A 20,982-nucleotide genomic window follows, 5' to 3' on the forward strand; every position below is an offset into this window, starting at 1 on the left:
TTAACTGTTAACATTAACTTCATTCTTGAATAGTAACCAGAGAATGGGAATCAATCAAATCAAAATTACGGGCTGATGCTATGTTTTATAAGAGGAGTTTAGACCAACTACAGGAAGAATATGACCAATATCGTATTGACAATGATCCTTTATCCATGCAAAGACAAGTAGGTGATATTTTCTCTTTCCTTGAAATAAGATAATTATATCCACCACCTGTATAAAATCTCCATAAAAAATAAACATACACTTTTTATTAACAAGCAAGAAAACAATATAACTATAAGACTCGGTTTATTCGTAGATAGTGTTAATTAAATACAGAGTCATTACTCAGAAGTCACAAGCCAGAATGAAACAACTCTCCAATACTCTGGGATTCACAAAGATTATTTTACCTATGTAAATCGTAGACAAAATAATTCTGAAATTGAGTGTCTATGACCCATATAACTAAATCAATTTCAATCTCTCTATTATAAAGTATATACGCCTAAATATAGTTTCAGTCAATTCAATAAGCAGTTTTTTGATATGTTCTCTGGTTAGGTTAAGCAAACATCCTAATCGAGAATTCTCTCTGTTTGCAATTAATTGTACAATGAATATTATTATTGATGGCTTTATTCAATATTAAATGCTTGGTAGAATATAGATATATCAACACAAAAAAAAAATTGTCATTGGTTGCATAAATAGGGATACCGTAAATGTAGAAACTCATTCTTTTTTTTTACTGAAAATCATTTATTTTGAAAGTATGCTAATGGTTAATAATTGGCCTATCTTTTTTTACAATATTCGTCTCTATATACACGTGGGACTTGAATAAATCATTCTGATGAGCATCCAACTTTATTCATTGTATTTTGCTGTTCTTTTGTTTAGCCAACAAATGAGTTGTACAGCGACATATTTATTTATTTTAATACAAATCCATTACATTATTGACATTGAGAAAAGGTGTTATTAGAAAATAGTGTGAGATCAATACAAAAACTTTCATTGAAAAGATGAATAAAAAGTATCCAGAAGCGATAGGAAAGAAAGAATCGCAAAGGGCACATTTGAGATTATCTGATTTTTTTTTCAAATGCTTGTTAACGAAATATAGGACTATTGAACATCTAATGTCACCTGTGATTCACAGTGATAATTACTAAAGCCTGTACCTCATTGGTTTCCTAAACATCGTTTTCTAAGTACTAAAGATCTACTCTTATAAAATGATAATGGTTTCGATTTTCAGAATTTTATACTTTATAGAACAAAAATAAAATTCGTCACTACCGTGTGATCATTCAGTATAAACATATCAGTCCTACGAAAATACAAACGAAACTAAAATAGCACCGTTTGACAGATACTGTGTGGTGTCGATGCTAATAATATTTGCCCCTTATAATTAAGATATACTTTATGATGCGTAATAAATACCTCAAACCATCGACTCAGGCTTTCTTGTCAGTTTTCACCTACAAACTAATACTAAATATGTGGTTTATGTTACTTATGTTGAGAGATATAAGTAGTATGTCACATAGATCAGAAGTGGGATATCTGCCAACAGAAGATTGAGAAGATTCGATTGAAGAGAACGGGAAAGGAAACAGAGAGTAATTGTAGTAACAACAGAATTGAAAAGATCATAGAGTATGTAAACGATAACTGAAGGAAGATGTGCTAATTATTTATTTAATGTATGATTATCATATTTTACGAAATTACTCTGTAATTATGAAATAAACAGTAAATTGATCACCCCCACCCCCCGAAGTATATAAAACTGTTTAACAGAGTTGAATTTAGGTCTTCCAGATGAAAGATATCTCAAAGTATCTTTATGACAATCAATTTATTTTATTAATTTTTTGGCTTCACCCTCAGTAAAGTTTTATTGAAATTAAATTTTTAAAAAATATATTGTGTTTATTTGAAGATTATAATTGTATCAATAATGTAATTTATCAATCACTAACCACACGTTTATTTTTTTTCTAAATCAAAGTAATATTTTTATTTCTTAAAGAATTTAACAGAAAATTAATATTTTTTTCATAAAAGGAAAACCAAATGGATACTATTTTTTCGTAAAAAAGAGGGATGAGTCATATATAGTTACTTGAACGTTAGACGAATAAATCATAATCATATGAAACATTACAAATATTATTAGCATAATTTAAAAATTTTTTCACTTTAATGCAATAAATTGAATACGATATCCAGCCAAGAATAGAATAAAAATAAAATACGTAAGCAAAGATAGATAGTGGCTGGTAGTGGAATTCAGGACGCACGTTTTGTCCTATTCGGGACTCGTCAGCTGGATGTACCTGCATGTCAGAGTTGATGTTCACTCTGGGACTCGAACCCAGTACTGTCTGTTTCAAAACGCCATCCCGTTATTCACTTAGCTATTGAGTTTTGATAGTCACTTGCTTGTGCAATGGGGTGCAGTTTAAATTCACTTGCTATTGTTTGATTGAATCTTCCTGTTGATGTTTAGGACTACAATCGATTAGGTTCATCCACTACTATGAATCCCAAATAAAAGGAAAGGCGAGTCCTGGATTCCACTACTAGTCAATATCCATCTTCGCTTGTATTGCTTGTGAATTAAGGCAATTTCGAGGCACATATTCCGATAAGAGACTGATCAATTGCAGTCCTAAACATCAATGTGAAGATTCAAGCGAACAATACCAAGTGAAATAAAATATATAATTTTATTTGGCAACGATATTCAATAGTGTTAGGTATTTTACAAAATGAATGGAAATTAATTCAATTCGTTTACTGTTGATTTTTCTAGATGTTACATTTGGATGTCTAGCTTCAATTGACTCATGATTCCAACTATAAAATTACTAAAATCTCCACTAAACCCCCCTTCTGATAATTTTTTATTGTAAGATACAATTATAGCAGTTCTCAAACAGTATGAGGTAACAAATAATAATATACTTTCAATCAAAATATTATATTTAAAAAGGATTGTATGAAATAAACTACTTGTTTACTTCAATGAACCAGTCAGTTCAAATGAGCTAAACAATCATTTCATTGAAACATGTCATCATTTAAGAGAAATTGATCAAATATCAAGTAATGTATTAGAAATGATGATAGTTCCCTTTCATTTTACATTTTTGAAAATTAGACAGACAGATATTTTCCATACCTGAATGAATAAATCTCACATTTGTCGGTTAATACTCATTCATTTATTTATGAATTTGAAAATGATTACTTACTTACGCCTGTTACTCCCAATGGAGCATAGGCCGCCGACCAGCATTCTCCAACCCACTCTCTCCTGGGCATTCCTTTCTAGTTCTATCCAATTTTTGTTCATTCTTCCCATGTCTGTTTCCATTTCTCGGCGTAATGTGTTCTTTGGTCTTCCTCTTCTCCTTTGGCCTTGAGGATTTCATGTGAGGGCTTGCCTTGTGACACATTTGGGTGACTTCCTCAGTGTGTGTCCTATCAACTTGCAGCGCTTCTTCCTGATTTCTTCTTCGGCTGAAATCTGGTTTGTTCTCTCCCACAGTAGGTTGTTGCTGATAGTGTCTGGCCAACGAATACGCCTGTAGCTCCCCCGTGGGCTACTGCCTGTCCCAAGCTCGGATAAAGGAGGAGGGTTGGGCATGGGGTTAGCGACCCCACCCCGTAGAAAACCAACTCGCTAAAAAACGCTAACAAGAAAAAAAATTAGAGATGATTAGTCGATAAATAAAGCTTTCGTGATAGTCACAATACCTTAACTAACTAACAATAATCAAAATCTTATCTGTCAATTGTATTTTTATCACAGTCACTTTAAGAAACAATCAAATCAAGTCCACTTAAAAAGAATATACATTTAATTAAGTTTGAGTCTAGAACTAAGCATTTTCTGCTTAAAACTCAGTGGCCTGTTTTTCTATAATCAATACATGAATAAACATTTCTACAATAGAACAGTCATCTTGTACGCTTCAAAGATTGTCTATGGAAAAAAAAACACGAAACAATCAAATACCATTACAATAAAACGTAACACTAAGATGATTATCATTATGTCTATTTTTAAAACACAGAATTAACAACAGAGAGAATACCTTTCCTCAAAACAATTAACTTTGTGGATCCTAAATGTTATAAATAACTTGTTTCACTGAAATATTTCTTATTTTGAAAAGCATTTAACAGGTTGAAGCGTACTGTCATTCCTACATAGTAAAATACTCTCTGTTTAGCTGTATCAGTCTTTCAGAATGTCAGTTTTATATTAATACATGTCTTAAAGTTGAGAATCTCCGAAGTTCTATTCAGTACGACGTTACTTTGAGTGGTGATGTATGATGACCTGTGGTAATAATAAAAAGCAATTGTCAGTAAAATGAAGTGTTAAGTTTTCAGAATACCTAAAGTATATTTAGTTAAAATAGTTGCAAGCTTGGTCCTTCGGAATCAATACCATTGTTTATTTTTCTGTAGAAATTAACATTGAAAGAATTTATTAGACTGTTCAGAAAAAGAAGTATACATGAATATTATATTATACAAAGGATTATCACCAAAGTTTCGCTTGATCATTGTGGTTTACTTTTTAAATTTTACAATTTTCAAGTCTAGTAGAAAGGTTAAAACAAAAAAAACTTACATATGGGATACATAACTTTCTTTGATTGAAACACACTAACAGTAATATAGATTCCATTTAGTACCTTTATGATATTAATCTCATTTTGCATTGGATTCTATCATGTGTAGTTTTGAGTTTAGTCCCAGTCAAAAAATCTTAAATTGGAATAAACTAGCTGCGAAATCGATCATAGTTAAAAAACTATATCACTCCTTGCTACTCAAATTAATAATATAAGTAATAAACAAAAAGTTCATTTTATACAGAATGATGTATTAACGATTTACTTCTTAATTGTCTCTTCTTTTCAAAAAACAAAATAAAGCTGACAGAAAAAGAAGAAAAAGTGAATTTATTAGAAAAGGAAAAACAACAATGGCGTATGGAATTGGATATACAAAATGTAAAGCTACAAAATGCTACTTCATTATTAGAGGATGTAAGTATGTTTTTCTGTGTGTGTGTGCCAATTTGTCGTTTTCTTTAATGAAATAGTTTATATGAAATATTTTATTAAACATATAAGGTGATAATATTAATATTAAAAATCGATTAAAACTGATCAAAATGGATTATCAAAAAATGTGGAGTTGGAGAATCCAATTTACAACTTCATCCCGTTACAATGAAACACGTTATACTCAAGCTATCCCGATAACAATATGATCGGATTATATAGACGAACATGTTTCTTCAACATTTTCATTGATAACTTATGAAACTCATTTATTGTAACGTCTCTTCATTAATTATATGTACATAGGCACTCGAAAATTCAACATAACAACGAAAATGTTATTTTATCGACGTGACAAAATACCATGTTACTGATTATCAACGAACAATCGATACATTTATCCGAATCGTTTATGTTTGGACGGGTATACAAACACACAGCTTAATGTTAAAGTAGTCAATTTAGTAAAAGAGGGAGTGCATGGCGTCGAATGTTTAAAGTCCGTGAAAATGTTATACATCAACATTATCTTTATAGAGTTTACCACTCAGAGTTATTTTTCTTATTTGATATCGATTCTTATAGTTCCACTATATGATAAAATTCATAACCAACTATCTATTTGTACAAAATACCATTTAGATTCAATTCTAATTTCATAGTTGGACATTACTGATTGAATGACTTCTACTCATATGTTCAATATAACACATAAATACTTCTATAAATTAAATCAATAAAATAAGCATATTAAACAACAACTTCAATGTTGCATCATTTTGAGCGGTGGTAATGAAATGAATCTTAAATCGTAATTCTATCATTGTTAACAAACATAAACAGAGATATACCTAAAATACATAAAATACATTTTAAAATAATGAGATTACTTTTAATATTTAGTAATAAGTAGTAGTTATGTAAATTCATATTATTATTTTCATCTCAGAATTATACATTCGTTCTAAACTCTAAAAGGTCACAGATATCAATCATTAGTTACTCATAAAAATGACAAAGATTCTCATAGTTATACATGAATTTACTTTAGAAATTAACCTTTAATTATGGTAATAATAATTGCAACGACATTTAATTGGAATTTATGTAGTTTGAGCAAGTATAGTCTAACCAATTAATAAATGAATACATCATAAAATAAGTATATATTTGTAATATTTTAATGAGTAGAAAACTGAATTTCTGACATTTCGCAACTCCGTGTAAGTTGCTTCTTCAGAGAATGAACAAATAACCAAATTAAATTAATAAAATTTTAAACAGTACAGATGGACAAAGTAGAATATAAAGTACAAACAAATGATAAGTCTGGTTACGTCAGTTTTATGTTATTTTGGTCAAAATGATGTGAGACTTGCTTGTGTATTTATGTGTATATCGGTGGATGTTAAGAAATGTAAAATCTGTAATATGAAAGGACCGAGTTGAATTTTTATGTGCGTTCATGCGACAAGCTATGAACACAATTAGATATGGCTACTTGAATAAACGTTTCAAGGTTGACGGATATTTAAAACTTTCATTCAAGTGAGCGCAGTAGGATTTAGCATAATATGAAAAGCTTCTGTTACTCGCCTTTCTTTATAGTCAAAATAACATTTCTATATTATTTTGACATTGTTAATGTCGATTTCATGGCTGTTAAAAATAGCACATACTGTTGTTGAATATTTAAAGATTCCTGATTTCTACATGAATATTTGTTCTTTTTGCGTAGCTCAAATGTTACTTGGTACAAGTCAAAATTCTACGAGTTGACTCGCACATATAGAGAGCATCACAGTCGACACTGTTCTTGCCCAAGTGAAAAGCTTTTTTCTTTTGTCTAAAATAAAACAGCTCGCAGAGTTTGTTAGTTTATAGAAAGCTCTAATTTTGTGCAACTTAAAGATCCTTCGTAGGTCTTCTATTATACCAGGCCGACATGATGGAACTACAGTAGCTATTGCTTAATATTGTTTCTTCTAATTTGGAAATAAATTAATGCATTTGAAATTGATTTTGTTAAATACTATTGTTTTAAGGTGCACAATAAAAATAAAATCAGTTAACTTGGTAACTGAGTGATAAAACTTGTTTTCATTAAATTTTTTAGAACTTAAGAAGTAGTCAGCTTATTGATTACCAATAAATTTTGTATTAAAAGCACTTTGAAGACGTGTTCAGTTTCTATCAAAAAATGACCTTTTCATTTAAATACTATTTATATTTTTTTAAATAAAATAACTTTAAAAAAGTACACATCAACCGATATGGAACATTTCTTCATTTGAGATTTTAACTAATCAAAGTGGTTAATCTCTTCTTTAATTAGACCGAACTGCGTCTAAAAATGCTGAATAGAGAACGTACAGCTCAAATGCATCGTATGTCACAACTTGAAACAGAAAGAGATGAATTGATTAGACAAGCAGCTACAATAACAGGTCGAGCTGCAGCTGATAGAGAAATGGCTATGGCCAAATTACGCGAAATGGATGAATTACGTTCAGAAAGGGATATTTTGAGAAAAGAATTGACAGAAGTAAAACAAGCACTTGCTGGAAGTACAGCTGAAAATGCAGCTGAACGACGTCAATTACAAGCACGTTTACGTGAAACAGAAGCACACAATGAAGCACGTATTTCAGATATTAAGGCTGAATTGGAAAGAGTCCGTGAGGAACTAGAACAATTACAGGTAAGTTTGATGAAATATTTTTAATTTACCATTGGAGCTATATGATCATGAATCAAAGTAAACTAATATAAATAAAAAACACTCCCATAAGAACTAGTAGTTACAAAATAAACACAAACGACCAAAACCAGAGTAGAATTGTAGTATTCACGAGCTTGAAAGATTCAATTTGAGTAGCTTGGAGAATGTAATGCCACCAAGAAATATTCACTTATGCCGAAAATTTTCTCTGTTGAGATAAATTACTTGTTTCTAAAAAAATATCTCATTTTTTATTTATCAGCTTTTCAATTTGAAATAAAACAAACTGCAGCTTTGACTTTCTAGATTTATCCACAATACCACACTGTAACGCATAGTATATTATTAAGTGATTCTCAATTAAACTGAAGACTATTAGTCTAAGAAATATACTTCCAATTGCATTTACATCTAGAATATTCATTTCATAATACTTGGTAACCATCTTACTGAATTATTGACATTGAATCTCTAACATTTACTATCAAAAAACTTTGAGGTCAACCAAGTTACAATTGAATTCATAAGCCCACGTACGGAATTGAAATATAATAGTAGTATATCTCAAGCGGTAAATTCGAAACCAGTGATTATAAGTATAAATTTCAATGATAGGTTTGAATGTCTGGAATGTGGTCACATCAATTAGTTACAGATTCACACCCTTTAGAACTTTTACACGGAAAAGATAGCTTGCACTATTTCATCATTCAATGTTATTTGGTTGGTCATGACAGACTCGGTACCTTACACTAATGTGCATCGGTTCACGTTGCCACACTACATCAACACACATAGGTAAAATTAAAAGCATGGATGGTAAAAAATTGAAATATCTATAATACCAATGATATTTAGAAAACTAAATATGAAGAATATAGTTTAGGTGTACTCAAAACTGCGAGGTGATATTTAGACTAAAGATTCAGAAAATGATAGTGAATACGCTAGCACTATCGTGATCGGTTCGGAATTCTAACATCTAATGTCTTCGGCCCTTGAGCAGGTTGATCTCTTGAATCTTATTCAAGTAAGAGGTGGCTACCAACACTACTTAGTTCAATTGCTAACAACTTTATGGAACAATGGGATGTTTTTGTGTAGCCTCCACTAGATTTCGTCTAGCCTACTACTAAGCCAGCTAACACTTTCCATCGAATAAGAAGATGAATGTCCGTGCTTACAATATGACCTATATAGAAGATTGAAATTCATAACACCAGCGACTCATCCATGTGATTACATAATAGTTGACCTCTGGAGCCATGACAAGATAGCTAAAATTCTTTTAACCTCGACCACATTGATTCTATATCATTAGTGCATGATCCCGTGGTGGCGTAAAGCGATATGGTAAACGTAACAGAGTCTAGATAGTCATCGATATGTTCTCCAGTCATCCGTGTATATTGTGGTACCTGGGTGTGCATACTCTCATACAACTGGTGTCATCGATATAGCCTGCCAGTCAAGCGCTGAAAGTATCCCATCTGAGATGATCTATCATATATACCAAGGAGCTGCTAAGTACACTTAAGGATGTTCTACTTACCCAGTCTCTTTTAACAAATCTTCCCATATTGAATTTAAGTTTTCTAACGATCGATTCGTCGATTTCTAAGATTCTCCCTATTCTTCTAGATGACTGATGCATGCTCGTCATTTTCATTACACATATTTTGCGATAGTACTCATATCATTGAACTGCTGAAGCTTCAGTAACATCTACAATGGTTGCAGCCAGTGTTACTGGTGTTTTTTTATTATCCAGTATGCAACAATCACCATAATCTGCCTTAGTCTCAATTGGGATCGAGCGAAAAAAGTTCTCGTTCTAGAAGACTTTCTCCTCAAATATATATATAATCGAAATGCAACATCATCACAATAGACTGTCCATTGTCATGCAGTCACCTGAACAACGTTATCACAAATAAAGGAACTTCTTAGTAATTCCATCTGTTGTAGCCGCACAGCTATAACGTCCTCCTTGAAATCCGCTGTAGACCAATCGAACGTGAGCATTTAGTATTGAAATAGGCACCGTGGTCTTGAAATCACTCCCTCACTTCTGATTGGCTCGTTCATAAATGATAGTCTCGCCCAGAATTGTAATTTTCACCAACTTTTGCATTAACATTCAATGATTTATTGTATCAATGTTACGCATGAATTTGATTATCACCAAAATTGCTTTCGACATTTTATCATTTTACTTTTCTTGAACTAAAAACAGATTCATCTTTAAATAAATTAGTAACGTATAATGTAATGTTTTTTTAATGCTAAAATTAAAAAAAATAATTAGGTTGAATTGCAAACGACACAAGCATCAGAAATGGAATTACGAAGTGTAAATCAACATCAAAAATGGAAAATTCATGAATTAGAGGATCAAGTTATTCATTACACTAGTCGTATTTCTGGTTTAGAACGTCGCAGTATCGATTTAGATGCTGAATTAGTGCGTGCAAAAGCCGATCTAAGTGCTTCACGTGAAACAGCTTCATTAAGACGTGCAGCAAAAACTCGTATGGCAGATGAATGGTTAAATATATTAGATATTCCAAACGAAACTGAAGACTATGATGATGATGACAATGGTTATCAAAGAGAAGTCATTTTGTTCCAAAGAAAAAGTAAACAAAATATTAATGACATAAGTAATGATTTAGTAAAACAAAGGTAAGTTCAGTAAATACCTTATATTCGTCAGTATATATATATATATATATATATATATATATATATATATAATGTTTTCGTTGTGTCGCATTCTCTGAGCTAACTGAGCAAACACCTATTCAATCAGATTATTTTCGCTATGAATTGTAGTTGTGATGTAATTGTATTTGATCGAATGGCAACCCATAAAACCCGGAATATAAACAAGGAAATTGATTACTTCTAAATAAAATATAATAATCTACTGATCATCGTCTTACTAAGTGCAAAAGTAATTAATAAAATTAGGATGACTTATTTATTCAGTATCATATGAAGTGAGAGATCAATTCATGTTTGTATAAGGAATTCACTAGAAATATCAATAGTTGCCATTGTTTTTATATTACAAAAACCAGTAGGTATGCGACTAACGAATAGGTTTTATAATGTTTACTAGGTACTTAGTAAAGTAACGAACGAATTGTTTTTTACTTTAACAACAAATATTTGCACGTTAAATATGGTTTTCTATTTCTCAATGCAGTCTTTGATTTTTTTATACTTCCTTGTTATGATGATTTTGAAAGCAGAAACCCATTACTCTGTATACATACAAACATATACTGACTAAGTATTTCCCGAAACGTGTAACATGATGTGTATAATTGAAATGTCAATCTATGAAGCATCTATTAAATTGACTGACAATTGCTTAACTGAACATCTTTACAAACCTGAATTGATGTTAATAAAAAGAGTTTATTGAGTGAATCCCAAGTCTCATACGGTAATGCCTAAACGTATGTGTTGTGTTTATTTGATAAAATATATACAACTTATTCCATCATGAGGAACGTAGGGTCTGACAAAAAAGGGCATTTATCTAAAACTTCACATTTTTCATCGGCAGAGGAAATTAGTATCAAAAAAATTAGTTATGGTGATATTATCTAAATTGAAGTTAGATATAAAAGACATGTGGTGAATTGTGCAAATTATTGATGTTTGTGTTCTTATATCACAGACTGATTTCAGTTAGACAATCACTAAGAACAAAGTTACAATAGACAGATATATTTTCTGGTATAGCATTATTCAGAACCTACCAGCGAACAAACAGAGAACCTTCAGGTTGTACAGTGAGCATTTGATATTCAGATCATTGCTTTGTCATCCAACTAGTTGTATTTTTAGCTTCAGTCAATTCGCAATATCGTGTGGCTACCATCCGTTGTGTGCTGTTATTCTAACACATGAACAAAATATTTCCCCAATGTTTCCGTGTTTTTTGGGGTTACTTAAATGAAATCAGTCTATGATTTACAACTATGAAGCGTGTAAAGTATAAACTTATAATTTAAAATATGAGGAATGAATAACTTCATAGTACTGCAACCAATTAACAACCATTTTGAATAAGACCTCGAACACTGAAGTGAGATTAACAGATAGATCTCAACCAGTGAGTTTTTACCTCTTGACATGACTTAGTTATCTTTTGACATAATGAAATTAATTTTACAGAAAATCAACTTATTAAAGAAAACAACAAGGGTTTTTTCCTTTTATTCTTCTTTAGATTAAGAATTGGTCAATCAGAAAATGATTTATTAAAAAATGATTCTAAAGAATATAAACCAAGTACTCCAATTTTAAAAGATTCTAGATATCGATCAGAAAGTGTTCTATCAAATATTGGTCGAATACATCGAAAATCTACAATTCGTTCAGATAATAATCATATAAACATAAATGGTACAAGAAGTAAATCTTCAATGAATTTAAAATCAAATGGATTGAAATCTTCAACGAATTCATTACAAACTGAATTTCAAGAAAAACATGAATCTTACGACAGTGACACACAAAAAGAGAACGAACAATGAGAACAAATACATATATAGTAATCATTACTAATGTAGAATATAAATAATAAAAAAAAGAAATATCGATTCAACCTGTAAATACATTCATAATGCCCATTAAGAATAAATGATAATTGATTCTTCCTTGAAGAAAATGTTATGTCATCTGAAAAAATAAAAAAATCTCCGATTATATTTTAAGACAGTACATAGTCTGATTTTAATGATAGATTTAATATGAATGTTGTAAATGATCCCCTTTTATTTACCAAGCTACATTCATCATAAAACACAGATATCGATTATTATTATATTTTTTCAGATCAAGTAAAATATAATAACTTCAAGCTACTCAGACATATTTTACATTTACTTTATGGGTATATATATGTGTGTGTATCCATAGCAACATTCAATCCTTAAATATTTCATACTTTTCTCTGAATATATAGCTCTCTTTTAATTACTTCATAATATAATTCAATGCTGTTGTTGACTGCATACAACAATGATGACATTATTCAGGTAAACAGTATATATACATATACATAAATGTATGTGTGTGTGCTTATTCTTTCCTTTACTGGATGTACGTTTCTTTCGGAAAAACAAAAAAAACTTTTATTTCGAAGAAAAAAAAACAATCACATGAATTGTGATTCATAACAGAAATATGTAATTACTTCAATTGGTTTATATGATTGATCATTTATAACAAACAATTAACTATTATCATTCTCTTAATTAATCATTGTAGTCACGATTTTCTAGATATTGGTGATTACAGTAACAATAAAAATAACAATAAAATGCAAATAAATTTTTAGTATTTTAGTGGATAGTACTTATATGAAACAAGTGATATATAACTGGTGTCATCGATATAGCCTGCCAGTCATGCGCTGAAAGTGTCCATTCGAGATGATCTATCATGTATACTAAGGAGCTGCTAAGTACACTTAAGGATGTTCTACTTATTCAGTCTTTTTTAACACATCTTCCTCTATTGAATTTACGTTTCCTAACGACCGATTCGTCGATTTCTAAGATTCTCCCTATTCTTCTAGATGACTGATGCATGCTCGTCATTTTCATTACACATATTTTGCGATAGTACTCATATCATTGAAATGCCGAAGCTTCAGTATTTTATTGGATAATACTTATATGGAACAAGTGATATATATATATATATATATATATATATATATATAATATCAGGTACCGACTACTAGAATTTCATATGAAACCATAGACATATTTCTAGAAGTCAGGGAAAAGATATTTCCTTACATAGAATAACGTTTTCTGATTTATCTTATATTGTGGTCATACGATACATGAAACTATGAATAGAATATTATGTAAATGTTCCTTTGAACCATTATTGGTAATTTCAATGTTATATAGAGAACGTTTATGTGTAACTTACGTATTATGATAATCGGACCACTATTCCCTTTATTTGGATACAATATAAAATACTATAACATCCATACATTTTAATTATCCTGATAAGTTATGAATAGCATGTTAATACAACTTAAAAGGTTCATATCAATTTAAGCCATTACAATTCTATTGTAACTTCATAGAATCTCATAAACTCATAAATAACGTTAAGGATTTACAACAATGACAAATCCGAACTATTATGGGTTTAAGGTAACCCAATGGTAAGTTTAAAAAAATCAAACGATCTTTTTGAAAACTAAGAAGCCAATTAGGATGTGAAGGAAGTCAAAATATAGTCTCACTGAACATATCTCTGAAAATCAAACTTTCGAAACTAATGCTCTCAATATCCTAACCAATTTTGAATAAAAACAAACGGCGAAAATAAGGAACTATTTTCAAAAAATTTCAACTAGTTATTTTGATAAACTAGGAGGAAATAGTTAGTGCGATCATCAATATCTTAATAATACTTCCTCAATATTTCATTTTTTTGACATTCAACTTATATTCACCTTCAGGATTATTGGAACTTATTCAGTCATTATTATAATCAGCCTAATTTCTAAAGAAACAAGATGAAATTCAGGCCAAATACGAAAAGATAGTTGGGACGTTAGTCATCGTTTGTCCTTATAATTCAGAGGCTGATGTTGTGTAATGGTGATAACCTACTATTTCAAAACTAGGTTAAAATTCTCAAAACTTTCAATCCCCATATCTATTACACACAAATATGTCAGGAATAATAAAATCACATTATCTATTTTTTCAATCACCAGTATGATTGTACCATACTCTCCTAGAGGATAACGATGTCAATAACCTTCACCAATTAATTATATGATAAACAGATATCAGTATGAAGCTTAATGAAGATGTGTGTTGACCCATATTGCCATTCGAGATTATCAAGAGATGAAAATAATCAGAAAGATCGAAATGATCTAGCAGCAATGATAAAGACAAAACCTTGGGAATATGGTTTAGAAAGACAGGGTGGAAAGGTATGAATGAAGGAATACTGAAATTCATGACATGGGAGAAGATTGAAAGTGTATGGATCTGCGTCACTGTGGGTGATTCTCAGTCATGTCACCAAGACTATCCAACCAATGAGCACGGTTATCAGGAGAACCTCAATCAAGTGGTCTGCACCAACACTGACATTATGGACTGTTCCCGTGCTTAGTTTCATTGCCCCTGAGTTTCCTCCAATGTACTGCTGGACAATCGAGAATTCCTTATCCAGCAAGGCAGTGACTTGGCATAGGCGGCACATGTTCTTACCACTTCAATAGATGACGACCCAGTTCCTCATCAACTGACGTGCCACCTTTCCTCATTACCGTATGCCTAACCTTAATAATCCTTATTTACTCATTCTACAAAACACGGGCAAACTAGTTTTATAGATCATAGCAAAAATTTAGTCATCGGATAATGAATTTAGGTTTACACACTTTATTAAAGCCTTATTTCTACTCATATTCACAATTACTGCAAAATATAAATTTATTCCACATTTTTTGACTTTATTTACATGGTTAACTGTACTACTTGTACTATGTCGGTCAGTAAATCCTTGCAAGAAATGCATAAACGCCAGGCTACACTGTATACACTAATCGTCTTTTGATATTTAGTACTTATTATCATTCTGATATGCATAGAGTAAGACAGTCTGTAATATATTTTTATTGATACCTGTAGATACTTAAGTGACTCGACTACCGCCTTCGTAGCATAGCGTATAAAGCACTACAGAATCAATAATAATTAACCGAAAAGGGAATCTACTGAATCAGGTTAACAGTTAATTAGGACAGAATGTTATATGGTGGCAATTTACGAAATTTTGTCTTCAATATGTTCTGAATCGCAGGCTAGAATGTCTGAGTCATAATCATAGTGAACTAACCAGTATAACTATAATCCTCTCTGGTCGACTTAGTACAAATGTTTTGACGTACTTGGACTGTTTCATTGAAGACGTAATTAGAAGTAGAACAGTTGTGTTGAAAATTTACCAGTTGAGAAAGTGAACTGTAAAAGTCAAAATTTCCATTACTAAAAGATTTTATTTTTTATTCTGTACGTAATGTCAAAGATCACAATGTACTGTTCGTTGTGAATCGGAAATAAGTAGCTGGATTCAGTTGTGGCCAGCAGTAAACTGTTGATTCACATAATTTAGAGTTGTCGTATTTGAAATGCCAAAAAGCAAGTAAACAGAATGTTTCATAACGATAAAAGGTGGCTCAGAACTTTTTTATACAAAGTTAAATAGAAACTGGGAAAAAACTAGATAAATCAAACTATTATCTAAAAGTGAGAAGTAACGTATATTATGCACGTGATCCACTTATGGAGCTGAAAGTAAATATTTTGAACCCAGTTATCATTTTTAGACAACTACTTATTAAACGACTTGGGACAAAATTCGTGGTTCTCCATCTAAAATCTGAATACCAAGGCAGATATACCAACTCTACTAACTTTAAATTACTGACGGCTACCATATTATGTCAACTCAGTATCTTAAAACAAAAATTGAAAAGTAGAAACCGATTGTCAAATGCCAGTAAAGTGGTTACTTAGGTAAGAACAACTCACAATGAGACTACCAAAAACCATGTATTTACTTAGTCATTTAAAAATGAATCCCTACTTAATTGATTATTCGAATTTAAAATGCTTTTCTTTAAAATATTGTCGGATCAGTAAATTATATGGCGACGATTTTTCTAATGATGATCGTTTAAAAGTAATCAGAAAGGAACTACGATATCACTAGTAAATCTTCATAGCCGAATTTAAGGACTTAGCAAAGCTCAAGTCTAGAGTAAATGTGTACACTAGGTTGAAATATATCTCATGATGTCAGAAAATGGTTAGCGGCATGGAGTGTACACTTAACCGCGCAAGCATACATAATAAGTGCAAAGAAGTACGAGGACCTTTAGTTGACGAACCCGCTAAACACTGATGATACCATGAGAAAGTAGTGAACCATCAAAGTTCTTTTTATTATCAGGAGTGATATGACTATCGTCTAGTTAACAGGTCTGACCTTATATTCTCTTGTGAAACATTAATTGAGTTCAAGTAGCGGCCTATTGGTCAAAGCATTCTATTTCTAATCATTAAAAGTAAAAGGTTATAGGCACCAAAAACTTCAGTTTGTGCACTTGTTCATTATCATTAATTCTCTGATATGACGGGATAAAAAGATGACATTATTTATTTAAAGTTTTCTGTATTAATTAATTATGAATTTCGGATACGGTGAAAGGCATGATCCTTATTCAGCGTGATGTTTTAAGGTCAAAGTTTTCTTGTATCAACTCCGTATAAACTGTATTTCGACTGACAAGTGTGAACTATATTCAATGCGTTTTTACAGTAACTCTACGTATTTTTCCTTTATGTAATGTCATTAAATGTGTATTTGGAGAACCAACAAGTCTTCACTGAACCACTCCTTCGTGTCTTTAATTTGCATTTTGAAACTGTAGTGGTTCTCAATTGTCAAGTATGAGCAATAAGACTGTGGACCCAACAGAGTCGATATGTACATAACAGAGACAACACAATAGGATGTAACAGAAGGGTCGCTAAAATATAACACTGTCATACAAATGGGCGACTTATACAAGAGCATTAAGATCTGAATTTTGTACGTGAATGGTTATATTCTTAAAGAAATGAACTTTCAATTAAATAAATAAGAGAACACATTTTTACAAATTGTGGAGATTTTAAAGGTCATTTATAACAATTAAACAGGGTAGAAATCTGATAAGTGTCAACAAAAAAATAATAAATGTACTCTATTATCTACTCAATTGTACTTCTGTAGTGAACAGAACACTGGTTGGGGACAATCGAATGTATTTAAGCAAACATTACAGACTATCTCAATAAATTCTAACAACCATACAATGAACAGTCAATTTGCAAATTAACAACCAATAGTCTCGATCTTCACTGTTTCTTCTTTAATTCCATTGTTCGTCCATTTTCCTTCCGATTGCGCTTCGTTTCAGTTCTTTCCTCATCGGTCTTCTGCCCAAAATACATTCTATGTCTGACCAACACCATATACTACTTATATGGATATAAGTAGACCACACCACACTTCTTACTTAAGATTTATTGTGTCTATAATAACTTATATTTGTATAAGTGTATATGCTTACTGAATTAAGTATTAATTTAAGTACGATGTGTTTTTAGCAATCATGCATTAGAAGAGAACAAATATTTTTATACTAACTATATGACAGTGAATTATCGCTATTATAAATTATTGTACCTTACGATAAAGAAAATTGTTTGCAATATTAGAGAAAATAGTACATTAATTTATACACAAATTGAATAAATAGCAAACATGAATTGTTTGGTTGAATAGGCTTTTAAGGAATACAGGGAAAAAAACAAGCAAAAGATAAGGGAAACTGGTAAACACAAATAGGCATTGACATGTAAATATTACAAAATACACATAATTGTAACATTTCTATACGAAGGAAAAAATTGAAAAAAAGTGAGAAAAATCTGGTCAACATTATTCTCATAGAGTAAAAATATAAGGGAGGACAGGAAGAAGGATGTTAGATGCAGAACAAATCAAATGCACGAGGTTATTTAAGTGTACTAGGGATATGTATAACAGCGATAGCAGTATGCATTTTAAATCAAATAATATACAACAAGCATTTCATTTGTATTTTTAATATTGTAACAATAAAATTAAACATATTGGTAATGGGCAGAAGGGGAAAGACGAAAAAATTTAGAAGAAAATATATATGTACAAAAGCTAATAGGATATAAATTATGTATGTGTATGATTGTTGCTATTCTATTCGGTTTACGAATAATTGATATGGTTGAAAGGAAGTGGGAACAACACAAGGTGAGATCTGAGATAGAGGCAATATTTACTCTGTTCTAGACATTTGATGGTCATATATTTTTTGTATAAAAGCATTTAATCACTAAAAGAAATATATCACAGCAGTTTCAGATTGATATTTTAGATATTAGAAAAAAATCAAATTACAGTTTCAATAAAATAAGACACCCTAAATAGAATGATAGTGTATAAATTACTTTGACAAATGGCAAGCATTTGAGGCTAGAACAGAATTCAAAACCTCGTCTAGTATATCCTCCCATAGTTCACGAGCTAATTTCATTTTAATCTCACGTTCTTCTGGTACATACGATAACCAACTTGGTTCATCTGCACGTAATTCCAAGTCTAGTACACGATCTAACCATGATTTTTTGGCTAATGTCCATTGTACTAAACGAGATAAACGTACACCAGACGGAACCACTTCATTTAAACCAGGATATTTTGTTTTATTACCATTGTGATTAGGCATTTCCGATTTCGATTCTATTTTAAGATTCAATTCTCGACAAACTTCAGATGTAACAATAGTCAACAGACGATTGTAAGTGGTTGGTCTGTGAAAAAAGGAAACAAAACAATTAGAGAAGCGATCATCCCTATATATATATATATGTAATATTAGCTTGCAACTTTCTGAATGGTAAGGTTTATTTTATAAACATTAAAAACGTCCTATGTCGAATGTTATTACTAGATGTTCATAGGAGCCTTACTCTTGATACTTGAAATGTAATCTTAATGACTATTAATACAATCTGACCACAAGTCTTAATTAATGAAGCGTCACAACAATGGAAACACTGAAAAATGCTTATAAATGATTACAAATTCAATCATCCTTAGTTAATTTTTTTAAAAATGATCAAGGGCTGAACAATAAAACGTCTTTACTTACGGACAAGGACCACGCCAAAGCCGAAACTGAGCACTTGAAACACGATGAGATGTTTTCGATTCAGATGAGTTAGTGCTATTAACTAGCCTTTCTTGTAACTCAACGTCATTGTCCTCACCAACATAAATCTTTTGTATAATTTCACTTATCAGATCAAACAATAAAGCACGATTTATAAATTTTACATTTGATTGAGTTTTGAACAATTCGAGATCTGTAATAGATAAAAAGATGGTTTTTTAAAGAAAAATTAACCCAGTATACAGTACAATGTTCTCATACAATTGATTAAGTAACTACTGAATGAGAGAGAGGAATAAACTAATATTACACTATCGGAATTTATTAAAGGGACTGATATTGCATTGAAAAATCGATATTAAACATTTACCTGCTTCGTCATAATAATCAACTGAGAATTCCAGTGGAGGATTATTAGAAGCTTTCAATAGGACAACTTCTTCGCATTCACTCTTTGCATTTAACTTCGCATCCCAAAAATGTTTGACAGCAAGATGAATCAATGGCTGTGTTCTGTCCGGTGTATCAGCGAATAGCCCTTCAATATTATCTACCGTATATGACGGTTCTGGAGTGACACAGATTTTAGATTTATCTGTTTCAGGACACTTTTCTTCATAATCTTCATGCGTTTTTAATCCCAGATCTAATAAAGGCACCGACTCTTCCGAAGAGGATTGGGATTCTGAAGATCTTTGATGAAATTCATCGTCTAACAAGTCATCTTCGTCATCACTTTCCGAACCTTCAGGAGATTCAATCTATTTATTAAACAAAAAGTGAATAAACGTAAATTTAATTGTTTCTATAAGCAATAAAATTCATTCATTTTTCTTCCAATTAACTGTTGCGTTCTTCATCAATATTAGCTTTATTCGATATTCAATATTATATTTTTGTTAAAATATAAGTATTTCTTGGTTGAGCCTGACGATAAATATTTAGTGAACGCCAGTTAGAAGTTAACAGTCCAGTCAATTGACATCTAAATAATGTACATTCTTTTCGCTGCATATTGCCAGCAACCACGATATCTCTGATTGGGCCTTTTGTAACTTGTACAACGGAAGGTTGTACACCTTTCAGAAACGCGCCTGAATAGGCTATGTGATGAAATGACATAATGATGTATTAAAACAAACAAAATCAGATTAGTTATTGAAATATCTAGATGGTAGGAACAGGTAGCTCAGGTGTTCAAGCAGGCTGCGATAAGAATTATTTGGATATATATATATATATATATATATATATATATATATATATATATATATATACGATAATATATCAAGAGTCGAATCCAAACAAATACACATGTTTTTCGATTTCAAAACATAAGA

At 31.1% G+C, this 20,982-nt stretch overlaps 2 protein-coding genes across 2 annotated transcripts in view; one reads left to right on the forward strand and one right to left on the reverse strand.

Annotated features, from left to right (window-relative positions):
• Smp_127450 (unnamed protein product) overlaps positions 1-12,362 on the forward strand; it is a gene marked incomplete at both ends in the record, with an annotated part of 47,543 nt that extends 35,181 nt beyond the window's left edge. The window contains 5 exons of the mRNA XM_018792024.1: positions 34-167; positions 4,956-5,069; positions 7,423-7,788; positions 10,118-10,494; positions 12,056-12,362. Coding sequence (XP_018644926.1) covers positions 34-167; positions 4,956-5,069; positions 7,423-7,788; positions 10,118-10,494; positions 12,056-12,362 — 1,298 coding nt within the window. The remainder of the gene's footprint in view (positions 1-33; positions 168-4,955; positions 5,070-7,422; positions 7,789-10,117; positions 10,495-12,055) is intronic.
• A 6,551-nt stretch (positions 12,363-18,913) lies between these two features.
• Positions 18,914-20,982, reverse strand: part of Smp_127440 (unnamed protein product) — a gene marked incomplete at both ends in the record, with an annotated part of 36,203 nt that continues 34,134 nt past the window's right edge. Inside the window, 3 exons of the mRNA XM_018792025.1 lie at positions 18,914-19,280; positions 19,622-19,835; positions 20,013-20,403. Of these exons, the coding sequence (XP_018644927.1) occupies positions 18,914-19,280; positions 19,622-19,835; positions 20,013-20,403 (972 nt within the window). The remainder of the gene's footprint in view (positions 19,281-19,621; positions 19,836-20,012; positions 20,404-20,982) is intronic.

The sequence above is a fragment of the Schistosoma mansoni genome (assembly GCF_000237925.1).
Source record: "Schistosoma mansoni, WGS project CABG00000000 data, chromosome 1 unplaced supercontig 0010, strain Puerto Rico, whole genome shotgun sequence".
Taxonomy (NCBI): Eukaryota; Metazoa; Platyhelminthes; class Trematoda; order Strigeidida; family Schistosomatidae; genus Schistosoma; species Schistosoma mansoni.